The sequence below is a fragment of the Octodon degus genome, unplaced genomic scaffold, assembly GCF_000260255.1.
Source record: "Octodon degus isolate 3935 unplaced genomic scaffold, OctDeg1.0 scaffold00005, whole genome shotgun sequence".
NCBI lineage: Eukaryota > Metazoa > Chordata > Mammalia > Rodentia > Octodontidae > Octodon > Octodon degus.
The window spans coordinates 27,807,613-27,820,762 of NW_004524581.1; the positions used below are offsets into that span (position 1 = coordinate 27,807,613).

The window sequence follows — 13,150 nt, forward strand, 5'->3', positions numbered from 1 at the left end:
TTTATTTATTTTGGCAGAACCGGGAATTGAACTCAGGCCCTTGCACTTGCCAGGGAAGTGCTTATTCCACTGAGCCATCTCCCTGGCTCCTCCTAAATTTTTTTTAATGAGAATAAAAATAGTTAAAAAACATTAGAAGTGGTCCGAAGGTGCCTGACAAGCACAAGGTCCTGAGTTCAATCCCCAGTACCACAAAAAAATAAAATAAAAGGTACAGAGGGTTGGCAAGATGGCTCAGTGGCCGAAGCGCCTACCTGGAAGGCATAAACCTGAGTTCAATCCCCAGTACCAAGCGAATAAATAATCAGAAATGATACAGAATTTACTACACAAAATGATAGGAAATCAACAATAGTTGTTATACTGCATATTGTTGTCTTCAAATTAGTTGTTTCCACTACCAGATATAACTGTGATAGTTTTTAAAGCCAAGGGCAGCCCCCTTGGGACCACTTCTGTCTCTCTCTGTCACACAGAGGCTATTCCTTCCCCCAACAAATACATGAACGGGGGCCGGACATTTAGCGGGCCCTGCTGGGAGCTGCTTTCTTCTCTCACCTGAGTTCGTGCCCTGAGATCACTGGATGGAGTTAAGTTTGCTTTTATTTCGTAGACTCTGGATCGGAGCTTGTTTAGGAAACAAATTTTTATGCTCTGAATTTTGTTACATCTTTGTCCACTGTTTATGCTTTGTCTCATATAGTTTTATTAAAATGATGATAAATCTAAGTGGGAAACATGGAAAGGTTATCCTTTTTTTTAATGTATTTGGTACAGGGTCTCTGCGCAGCTCAGACTCGGGGTGCTTCTCCTGTTTTCAGCATCCCCGCACCAGGATTACAGGCCAGCTTGGCATGCCTGGGTCGGGGGCCAGCGCAGCATGTGGTACAGGGAATGCAGCTCTGGTCCCTACGCTTGCCAAGCACGCACTTAGTCCTTTGAGCTATCTCGCTAAGCTATCTCACTGACCAAGTTATAATTCTTTAACAGGCCTTTTTATTTCTGTTTTGTTCTTGTGTATTTGAACTAGTTAACTAAATTTACTGGCATTCCTTAACTTCAGTTAGGCAATAGCGCTGGTTAGAGTAATGTTAGAGTGCCCCCTAGTGGATATTAATATAAACATCTGTAAAATGGGTCTTTTTAAACGAAATGTAGCTCAGACTTAGAAAAATATACAAGCCTATTTATTTATTTACAAGCCTATTTAATAAAACATGAAACTCCTCCTACCAGGTAAGACGCTAGGTCTGTACCTGCACTCAAGACCTGGAGGACAGGTTTCACCGAGACAAAATGGCTCTGATCCTCCTCTACACTCTAGAGGAAATGTCAGTCCTGTTCTGCTTCAGTTTCCTTTCTCTGGCCTCACTCCTAATCTTTTCCTGCCACTTTGTACTTTCCTTTTCAGAAACATATAAAATCAGAAAGAAAAGAACTGGGCTGGTGAGATAGCTCAGCAGACTAAGCACCTGCTTAGGCAAGTGCAGAGGGCGGGTTCAATCCCCACACCACAGTCCATGCTGGTCCTGCCCCCGGGCACGCTGAGCCTGGGAATGGTGAGTGCTGGGGAGGCTAAAAACAGAAGGCTTGCTACAAGTCCGAGCTACATAGAGAAGACCCTGTACCAAATAATTTTTAAAAAAAGAAAAGAACTGTAGGGCTGGGGAGATAGCTCAGTAGAATAAGCTCTTGCCTGGTAAGCTCAAGGTCCTGAGTTCAATTCCCAGTACCACAAAAAAAAGAAAAAAAGAAAAGAACTCTAGACTGCTCCAACCTTTTCCTCCTATTTAACAACTATGCTAAACCCATAGAAAATGACCATTTATTATTGCCAAAGACAGGGAAGTCATCTTAGAGGAGTAAGACATATCTGGGTCAGAGGAGACAGAAATTCTGCTCAGCTGGGAGAACACACATAGAAGCCACGTCCCAGCTGAGTGTTCTGGGCTGGTCTCGCTTCAGAGACTAAACCTAAGACACAGTGGAAAGTACCGACTTCTGGACAAAGCCAGCAGGAGCTATTTCCAGAGCATCACACTTAGGAGATCAAAACACTTATCTAAGGGAGGATCTCCAACCTTTCCTCCTTCTCTGCTAAGTCTAGTTATCCTTTATGTGTACAGGAAAAAAATACTTAGATAATGCTGTGGACTTTAAGCCTTATAAAATGTGAGGTATTGATCTTGCTCAATAACTAGCCCTTATACAAATCTGACAAGCAGTGGTTACTCGGCCAGCTAAAAAAGCACTCTCAGACCAGCTGCCACTGTTAAAGCAGAGGACAGGCTTCCCTAGCGTCTCCTTGGTGAGTCCCCACCAGAGCCAACAGCCGACGCAGTGCCAAGCAGATGGACAGCTGCACTCCTTTCTGGAGACTGACCTCTGGTTGTGTGGGCCAAGAGAACCTGGGAACACCTGAGGGGCCGGGGCCGGGGCTACTCCCCAGCACATGCCCAAAGGTTCCTCAGGAGAAGCTGGCTCCCGACCACCAAAACACCTCCGCTTATCTTTGTATTTACCTCTCTCTGCCCGTAAGCCACAAATTCTCCTTAAGCTGGACTTTAGAACCACGTAAAACTAGCCTTCCATTCAGATAGTGTGGCTGATTTAGCTTTCAACAAAGCCGTGTGCATTTCACTGCAGCTAGCAGGGGGATGACTACATGTGGTTCTTACATAAGCTAAGAAAGTTTTTAGCCAGCTTTTTCTTTCGTGTGTGCATAGAAGACTAATAAGCCTTCACTAACCTGTAACACGTGATTGCTAGACGATAAATATAAGTTTAACCCATGAGCTTCAGAGATGCAAAATTTAAATAAAGCATAGCCTTGTTCTGCTGCTAGGGAAGAGTGTCTAGGCGATTACACAGGTCACACTTCTTTGCGCTGGGACGCAGGGCGAGCTCCTCAAGTCAACCGTTGCTTCCACCTATCTCCAGAGGCCATCCTCACAGCGCAGCTGGAGAAGGGCTTTACTTCCAATTCACCTTTTTATATATGCCTTCTTCCAAAAAATAAAAAGCAACGGCTTATTACCAGCTATGCTTCCTTCTTTAAACATTCCTGCCATAATTAGGACCAACTGGAACCTGTGCTTACAAGTATCCTACAGAAGTAAGCTCACGAGTTTCCTGGAAGGATGAAAACGAATTTGGTCTCCTTGTCTCTCCAGATAGCACCCACCTGCGCTGAGGCAGAATCTAGTTGAGGGACACCTTCAAGGTACCGAAATCAAATAGAAATCACAGGTGAATGCCCAACTTACTTCTTTTTGTATTTCAGAAATGGGGTGCTGAAGGTCCTTGCCTCCCTTAGAATGTATTTGTAACTATTGGAAGGTGTTTGGCTTTACATGATTAAAAAAAAAGAGCCATGTGATATTTTTCTGCACAAGTATGTGGCCTGCCTACCCTCTAGAGCCAAAATAGAATGCAAAGGAAAGTATTAATTATCATGTTCTTTAACAACTAAAATGGTACTGCAAAAAAGAGGGGAAGGAGCTGAGGAGATGGCTCAGTGGACTAAGTGCTTCCCTGACAAGCACAAGTGCCTGAGTTCAATCCCCAGTTCCGCAAAAAAAAAAAAAAAGGGAAATGGTCAAAATTGCCTTTTGCTCAAACTTTTTTTAACATTACATAATTCTTATTTATGCTCAAGTATAATTACAACTCCTATGAGACGATCCATGTTCATATGGGTCTCTCAGTGACCTACAGCAAATCAAGCTAGAACTAGGAGAACTTTCAGATGACCCTGATAAGTACACTGAGGTCTTTAGAGGATTTACTCGGACTATAAGCTAGGCTGGAAAGATACGATGTTAATCTTAAATTAATCATGGACTTCTAACGAGAGACAAGCAGCATTACAAGCTCGCATTACATTTGGGGACGGCTATCATACTGTTAATTTTAAACAGCCACAAGTTAGACCTCCAGCGGAAAGAACCAGTTTGCAATGGAGCCCAAGCAGTCCCCAACCAAGACCCCTGTGGGCCCAATAGCCAGACAGGAGACTGGAGAAGAGGACATTTTCAAGTGTGTATTCTTGAAGGTCTAAGGACAAAAACAAGCCTTCTAATTATTTTAAACTGTCAGCGATTCATAAAGAGAACGATGCAAAGTCCTTTGCCTCTCTGGATTGTTTACTAGAGGCAATGGTAAAACACGTCCATGGCTCCTAATTCAATGGAAGGACAGATTTTGCTTAAAGATATGTTTATCACCTCGTCAGCCCCACACATTAAAACAAAAGCTATGAAAGAATTTTTACTCCAAATAGCCCACTTGATACTTTTGTTTCAAAAGCCATCTTAGGGCTGGGGAGATAGCTTGGTAGGCTAAACACCTGCCTGGCAAGTGCAAGGACCCAGGTTCAATACCCAGTACCACATGCTGTGCCGGCCCCAGAACACCAGGCACACCATGCCAGCCACAAAATCAGGTGTGGTGGGGCATGCCTGTAATCCCAGAGCTGAGGAGGCTGAGACAGGAGGATCAGCACAAGTCCGAGCTGCACAGCGGGACCCTGTACCAAATAAATAATATCAGATTTAAAATAAATAGCTGTCTTAGTACTCTATAATCGGGACTGGGAGAAAGCCAAGGAGAAAAACACTAAAGAGATAAAAAAAAAAAAATGGCTGCCTTTGTTGTGGTCTTAAAAAATACAAACCCTGAGTCTGATTCTCAGGGCTCCAAGGAGAGCTCAACACCTAGCTCAACCGCCCCTACTGTGGAAGCCAGGCCACCTAGGAGGGCCTGCCTTAAGAAGTCCCCGGAGCCATGCCTTGACAGCAAAGGCAGCCCCCTGAAAGCTAGACTACACTTGGAGGCAGAGGCCCCGGAGTTCAGCTTCCGCCTCCCAAGTGGTCTAGCAAGACTAAAGGGCTTGGAGCACTCTGTCCCCTCCCTCTGGCTGCACCGTCATCTCTACTGGTCATCTCCATGGAGGAGCCCTGAGTAATCGTTATTAGAGAGGACAAAACAGCCTACTGCTAGACACTGGCACATGTGTCCTTGTCCTTCTCCCATTCACACCTTCCCTCAGGCATCACCCCGCAACAAAAAGTCACCAAAAATATCTCACTTAATGTGTACCTGGGATAACTTTCTCTTTACCCATTTCTTCCTTGAGCTTTACCATACATTTTATCATATCATATGATATTATATTTATAATATACATATAAACGTTTTTTATAAATATATATATATATACACATCCAACTAATCAAAATGACACTGAGACTTTTGTTCATATACAAAAATTTTAAAAGGTTTTTCCTTGATCAAAATAACATGTTATTTTGGTTCTCATGAGTCATCAAAAATGTACAGATAATTATAACAAAGCTAGAGAGACTTACGACAAAATGTCAGACTCCATTAGCAAAGTGGTCTAAGTGGGTCGTAACGCTATGCCAGTTCCTTCAGAACGGTAAAGCGCCCGCTAAGGCAGAGCGCGGCGGCCAGCGGTTCATCCCTAGCTAGCATGCGGTGCCGGCCCCGCCCAAGGGGGCATGGGGACAGTGACTGGGACTGGATGTGGCGCGGCGGCCAGAGGTTCACCCCTAGCTAGCACGCGGTGCCGGCCCCGCCCCCAGGGGGCACGGGGACAGTGACTGGGACTGGACTTGGCGCGGTGGCCAGCGGTTCATCCCTAGCTAGCACGCTGTGCCGGCCCCGCCCCCAGGGGGCATGGGGACAGTGACTGGGACTGGATGTGGCGCGGCGGCCAGAGGTTCACCCCTAGCTAGCACGCGGTGCCGGCCCCGCCCCCAGGGGGCACGGGGACAGTGACTGGGACTGGATGTGGTGTGATCCCAGCGCTTGGGAGGATGAAAACAGGAGAGTCACTGTGAGTCTGATCTATGTAATATGACCCTGCAACCCCTGTACCAAATGCAAAAAGAAAAAAAAGTTTCTAAATGTATCTGTCAGCTGTAGTGCTCAGGCTTTGATTATACATACTGTAATTTCTTGGAAAATTGTTCTGGTCCAGACGATGCCGAATCCCAAGTAACTATACAGATAAAACCAATAAGAAATATGCTAGATTCCTTTTACCAGGATCCACCAGATCTTGTCCAGGGAGGGGATTAACCAACTGTACTCAACAGGTCTTAAATGAGATGACAGCTGGTCTCTCTTCTAAATAAAGAAATAAAATTAATAAGACCAGCCATCCTCCAAAACTGGATGACATTAAACATGCTAACAGCAGCACAGGAGACACTTCTGCAATTGTAAAAACTAAACGTTGCGTGCACAGTCCCGGTCCCTCTGCTAATATCTCAATAGCTGTTTAAGTTACTAGACAACAGAACAATGACACATGGGTCTCTGAAATTCTCTGGACCTTATCTTTATCCTTTTTATGAGAAGCAATTACTAGCTCCTCTTAGTGGAAATCTTTGTTGACAGTATTCATAATTATCCTTTGATCCTATTATTTGCCCCATGAATACTTATTTGTTTCTTTGGTTTTATCTGGTCCAGCTAAAAGCTTTACATCTACCTACCATGAAAATGCCTAGTGTCTATCACGGCCAGCATCTCTGACTGCCAGTTAGTAACTGTGACCCCCCTTTAGCCTGAAGAAGCCAGGTTGGTCATCACCCATTACTCCCCCACAGCAGTGAGGGGTACTTCTTCAGAGGGGGGGATGCAATAGGCAGCTAAGTTAAGATAAAAATATTCTAGACAGTCAGCCAGGACTAGGCCCTAAAAGGAGCCAGCGCAGAAGAGATGCCTTGCAACTGTGGGGGCGACAGGCACCTCCACTGTGGGCCAGACCTAAGGACAAAAGGTAGAACATATGCAGCCACGTACTTCCTAAGAATAAACAGCAGGGATGGATACTCTACACAGGTGTAGATCACCTTGAGGAAACCAAAAAGAGCCACTAACCCAACTCCCTACAGGAAAAGCCCCCGTTATGCATCCAGGCTTGCTTGGTATACGATGTGTTCCACCATTTGATCCCAATTTAATCCGTTTTACCTGAGCAATTACGTTCATAATCCTCTTGGTTGACCATAGTTTTGTCTCAGCTCATGCCCACCTTGCAATTTCCCATTTTCCCCCACCTTGGACCTGCCTCACCTTATGACCTGCTCTACGAAAATCCCCAGAAAAGGCAGGGTTGTTGGCGACCCACGTGGGGCCCCTTCTTTCTCTCCCTCTCAGACAAAAGTTTTCTTTCCCCCAGTAAGTATATTCTTGCTCTTTGAAAAAAATCCAAGGCCAAAGAAAAACAAAATGAGTAACACTGCCGGCTGAGTAACAGTAACATGATGTTAGCAGAGGGGAATGAACTATTTTCTTCCTGGAGAAGTGATCTGGATATTATATATTTTAATTAATGGTGCAAATTAAAACTGAAATAAGCTACAATGCCAGAAACAAATCTAAAATAATACATGTAAACCAACAACACCCAGATATATGCCAGTCTACGAGCCATACCTGAAACATCCATACACAGAAAGGTTGTAAAACAATAAAGAAGAAAACACTAGGTAATTTACTATTAATAACAAAAACACTTAAAGAAACTTGTTTTTGAATGTCCAGATTATACCCTGAAATAGTGAAACTGGTGGCCAAGGAGAGACTGAAGTTAAAGAAGACTGGGAGAAACAGCCTGAGTTTCTGACCGCTCTCAGGCCCCGTGGCCAGTCCTCTGTGAAGCACCCTAGTGGCTCTTTCAGTTTCTTAGAGCACCCAGATATTCTTACCATTTTCCTTCTTTCTTTAAGTAGGTTGAAGCAGACGTCAGGTACTTGCAGCTGAACAGGTTTTACTACAACAGTGCCCCCTGTGGGCACTTACAGATACTATTCAACTAAAGAAAGCCACGAACAGTAAGTAGCAGACTCACCATCATCGGGTTTCTTCACGAATTTGACTCCCAGTTCTTCAAATCTTTTACAAGCATCATATACATCAGGAACAGCAATTCCAATATGACCTTAGGTGACACCACGACCACCCCAAAAAAAAAGAGGAAAGGAAGAAAGATGTCAAGTGCCAGGAGTGGCTCCCAACACATAATACAAAACATAAAGCATTTGAAAACAGACTGATCTAAATAGATTTAAAATCAGGGCCGGGGAGACAGCTCAGTGGAATAAGTGCTTGCCTGGCAAGCACAAGGTCCTGAGTTTGATCCCTGGTAACATAAAAAAAAATAATAATAATAAACAGATTTAAAATTTGTAATACACTAAACAACAAAATCAGTATAATGGGATAATTAGTTGATTTGACTTATAAATTATTCTAAATAAGTCAAGACTAGCTCATCTATAGTTCACACTGTTCATAACCTATACCAGCTGCGCATGGTGGGGCATCCCTGTAATCCTCAGCACTCTAGAAGGCTGGAGAGAAGGATCAGAAAGCATCATATACAGCAAAAAATCCGAACCCAGCCTGGGCAACTCAGGAAGTCTCTATCAAAAAGAAAGGAAGGAAGGAAGGAAGGAAGGAAGGAAGGAAGGAAGGAGGGAGGGAGGGAGGGAGGGAGGGAAGGAAGGAAGGAAGGAAGGAAGGAAGGAAGGAAGGAGAGAGAACGAACAAATGAAACAAAGAAAGAGAGAGAAAGCACAAGGGCTGAGGACGTAGCTCAGTATAGACTCTAGGTTCCAGCTTCAGTGCAAAACAAAACCACCTCACCAAAACAAAAACAATACTGTACCAGTACAAGAGTAATCACTGGCTCATACATAATAGATTTGCTGTTAGCACTGACCCACTGAAGCCTGTAATTCTCTCGTCTTGATTTGCGAGGTTTTAGAACAAGGCGGAAGTATACACTGGCAGAAACGGGGATTTCTATTCATCACAGCTGGGTTTTCATTAATAAAAAGCCTACTGGAAATACAATACTGAGACTTAAAAGTAAAATTATTATGAGGACAAAAGATTCTGAAATTATACAATCCCATATAAGATTTATAGGCAATAAACCATACTTCTTTTTTTTTTTTTTTTTTTTTTTTTGAGAGAGAGAGAGAGAGAGAGAGAGAGAGAGAGAGTGGTGTGTGTGTGTGGCCAGCTCAGCCCACCAGGGGGCGGGGCTGGCCGGCATGTGGTGCTGGGGGATTGAACCGCGGTCCCTGATGCTTTGCCAAGCTTGTTCTAAGTAGGTGCCTTAGACCACTGAGCCATCTCTCCAGCCCAATAAACCATACTTCTATTAAATTGATTATACATGGTATTTAGGCCACGAATGCTTCGGATGTGGACCAGCGCATCTGCACAGAAACACGCACAGGCTTGTACCACACACACAGGCAAACCTACCGAATCCCCGAGGGTCCGAATTACCGTTGTGGTAACTCTGGCCGTCGTCGTCCTCAGTGCCCCAGTTGCTACAAAAGAAGGGGAGACATAACTCGGAGTTCTGGCCCACAGAACAGACATTCTGAAACGAAAGCGCTTTCAAATCTTACAGTCATAACTATATGACTGTTGCTACTACAAATATTAAAAATTTCCCCTTGCTATTATAAATATTAAAATCTTCAACTGTAGAAAGGACAAGCAGGCACTGTATGACTTTAGATCGAAGAGACGGTACAATGAGGTACCTCGATAAGAGCAATAACTTTAAGTTAAAAATTCCTTAGTATTTTATTCCTGGTACCACTACCACAATTTCCAGGGCAATATTCCTGATGTATTGAAAAGAAAGAAAGAAAAAAAAAGCTACAACAGAAAAAAATGAAGACCTCAGGACTGTACGTCTGCGTGACGCTACCCTACATTAATTTTTTTTTTCCCTGCATTAATTGATAGCTGCACTTTTTGCAAACTGTGGCCACGACAGTCCTGAGCCAGAAGGGTTTCCTGTTGACGCTGCAGGAACTTTTCTGACCACGGGTCATCGTTCCCTCTGTAGCAGATTTTCTTTTTTTTCTGTGGCAGAGTTTTACACTTCCCCTAACGCATTAGGGACAACTGTCTCCAAGGAACCTGTAGCTTTCCTGACAATTCCCCACTCTCTCTCCTGCTAAGAACTGTAGCCCTTTTGCTATTTTTTTTTAAACCTTTTGCTACCATATCCACTCCCTCTACCACCAGATCCATAGCCACCACCACAGGGACAGCCAGAGCTTCTTCCACCAAAACTGCCCCCCTTCCTGGGTCCATAATTTAACTATTGTTGTCTACTACAATTTCTGAAATCACTACAGTTCCCATCACCACCACAGTTCCCTCCATCCAAATTTTCTCCTTTGCTATAACCATCGCATCATTTTGTACCACAACCTCCTCTACTGCTACTGTGACCAGGACTACCACCATAGGTACCACGATCACCTCCAAATCCGTTCTATCCACCATCCCCTCCTCCATAATTACTCCTGCTGCCACCTCCTTTACTACCACAGCCTCCTCTTGCACCAGTTTCCACCACGCCCAGAATTCCCTCCACCAAAGTTTCCTCCATGGCCCATAAATTTGCCAGATCCCCCCACGACCTCTTTGTGATCCAGCAGACTACATCTCCTGTTTAGAAAGTGCCTTCTAATTCACAGTCATGCCCATTAATAGTGTGGTCTTCTTGAATAGCAATTTTATCAACTGTATCGTGACCCTCAAAAGTTACGAAATCAAATCCTCTTTTACCCACTCTGCCTGTCTTTAATAACTTCTATGGTTTCAATCTTGCCATACTTTTCAAAGCAGTCTCTCAAATTATATTCTTCTGTATCTTCTTTAATACTGCTGACAAAAGTTTTCTTCACTGTTAGTTGGGCACCAGGCTTTACTGAATCCTCTCTGGAAGTAGCTCTCTTTGGTTCCACCACATGTCCATCAACCGTGTGTGTTCCAGCATCCACCTCTTCAGCACAAGAGTGAGGTGCAAAACCAAAGCCCCTGGAGCGTTCTGTTTGGGGATCTCTCATTACCACACAATCAGGGAGTGTGCTTCATTTCTCAAAATGTTCTCTTAAGCTATCATCTGTGGTTTCAAAGCTCAGACTATCAACAAACAGCTTCAAGTGCTCTGGTTCCTTTGGACCATGGCCCTCTTCCCCCAGAGGAAGTTGGGTTGGAGGGCGCCCATTTTACCTCCATTCTGAGATCAAACTTGTCTCTTCCAACTCAAGTTCCATAAGGGACCAACAGCAATAATCTTAACAGTAACTACCATCTGTTGTGTTAAGCATGTCCAAAAGCTCCATGGGCTAGCTTCGAATACTTCCATTTTATAGATGACCAGCAACCTAGAGAGGTGCTACAATTTGTTTGGGGTCACAGACCGAGCATTGGCGCTAAGATCAATGCCTAGGTCTGTCTGACTCTGAAGCTTTGTGCTGAAGCAAGGGCTACCCACTAAATCACACACCTGGAAACAAAAGCTTTTTTGGTAGCTGTTAAAGGGTGCAGAGAAAATATGTTGAGAAATAAAAAGGAATTCAGCCATGGTGACACGTGCCTGTGATGACACTCTGTGGGCCTGAGGCAGAAGGATCACATGTTTGAGCCTATTAAGGGCAATTTAGCAAGACCCAATCTCAGAAAAAAAATATGAAAAAAGGGCTGGAGATACAGCTCAGTGTGAAAGGGCTGGGCTCAACCCCTAGTGTTATAAAAACAGAAATAACTTTTTTTAAAAAGCAATGTTTATTTCTACATTTTTTAATATTGAAATTATAAAAACACCTTAAAATTTGAAGGTTAATTATAAAATGGTTTGATGATTTAATTAAATGGTTTTAAAAAAATCCAAATCAAAATACAATGAAAGAAACTTTAACCCATAATTTATAAAAACACATACTTACTGTGTCAACTCAAGTGTAGCTTTCCTGGAGAATACCCATGCTATGTTTTCATTTTTGTCTTTGGGGATATCATTTTTATCCTCATAAGCCAAGAAATAGAGTGAAAATTTCGCACTTGGAAAATCGAATTTTTGGAGCAGCCTGAAAATTTAAAAAGTGACAAGCCTAAACCATTAACAAGAAAAGCTGATTCATAATATCAAAATAATAATATTTAATTCTATGAAAGAAAAGCTAAATACAGTAAAGCAATTCTAACAGGAAAACCAAGAGAAACATCAATGAAAATCATCTCATTTTTAAATGTCTATTCATCTGTAGATATCAGTGAAAAACAAATTTGTAGTTCAATTCTTCAAATTTGGGGGCCTGCCCTTAGCCCAGTTGCTTCCTGCTCATGCAAACGCAGTCAGGAGCAGGATACCGCGGTTCCATCCCCAGCTCCACCTGCCTTACCAGACCTGCCCTTCAGGCACCCTGAGCCACCAAAGGAAAAAAAAAAACAACTTCAAATTTAATAAAATGTAACCAGAAATATACTTGTTTATAAATAGAAAAAGGATGTCCAACAGAGTTTTAGTTTTAGAGAACAGTATTTATTACCCCATTCTTTCAGATATATTCCATTCGGTTAAATACATACATGCATTTACTGAATTCTTACCAGGCCAAAGCTTCTAGGAAAGGAGACTGAGGGGAGACGTGAGACAAGGAAGAGTAGATTAATATCATAGAAAGAAATCTCAACAATAGGGTGCTTAACAACATCAAATGTCACAGAAAGGTAAAACAGGATTGACACGTTCCTGCTGGCTTGAACTGCTGGTCATACATGCATGACTGTCCCATTAGACCTTCTACCACTGGTGGTACAAACGGGTCTCTTATTAGTCTTCTTACTAATAAAATTAATAAAAAGTCTGGCCTGGCAAGCGCAGGGTCCTGAGTTCAATCCCCGGTACCACAAAAAAAAAAAAAAAAAAAAGTCTATAAATGAACTGAATCTAGTTAACTGTTTAAATTTGACTAACGACTTTCTAAATATAAATTAATACTATTCATACCAATCAAAAAGTATTATAATAATCAATATATTTATTTGTTTCCCCAAATTAAAAGAAATCGATTTAGCAAGGCATGGTGGCACACAGCTGTGATCCTAGCATTCAGCAGGCTGAAGCAGGAAGTTCGTTGTGAGTTTGGGGCCAGCCTGGGCTGCACAGTGAGTTTAGAGCTAGCCTGAACTATATAGCAAGATCCTGTCTCAAAAAAACCTGGCAGAGGCTGGAGAGATGGCTCAGTGGTCTAAAGCACCTACTTGAAACAAGCTTGGCAAAGCACAGGGA

The 13,150-nt window shown here is 43.0% G+C and overlaps 1 protein-coding gene across 1 annotated transcript in view; it reads right to left on the reverse strand.

The window, feature by feature from the left end:
- Glo1 (glyoxalase I) overlaps positions 1 to 13,150 on the reverse strand; it is a 23,519-nt gene that overhangs the window by 3,802 nt on the left and 6,567 nt on the right. The window contains exons 3-5 of the mRNA XM_004624445.2: positions 11,805 to 11,945; positions 9,313 to 9,380; positions 7,886 to 7,975 (exon numbers count right to left, since the gene is read on the reverse strand). Of these exons, the coding sequence (XP_004624502.1) occupies positions 7,886 to 7,975; positions 9,313 to 9,380; positions 11,805 to 11,945 (299 nt within the window). The remainder of the gene's footprint in view (positions 1 to 7,885; positions 7,976 to 9,312; positions 9,381 to 11,804; positions 11,946 to 13,150) is intronic.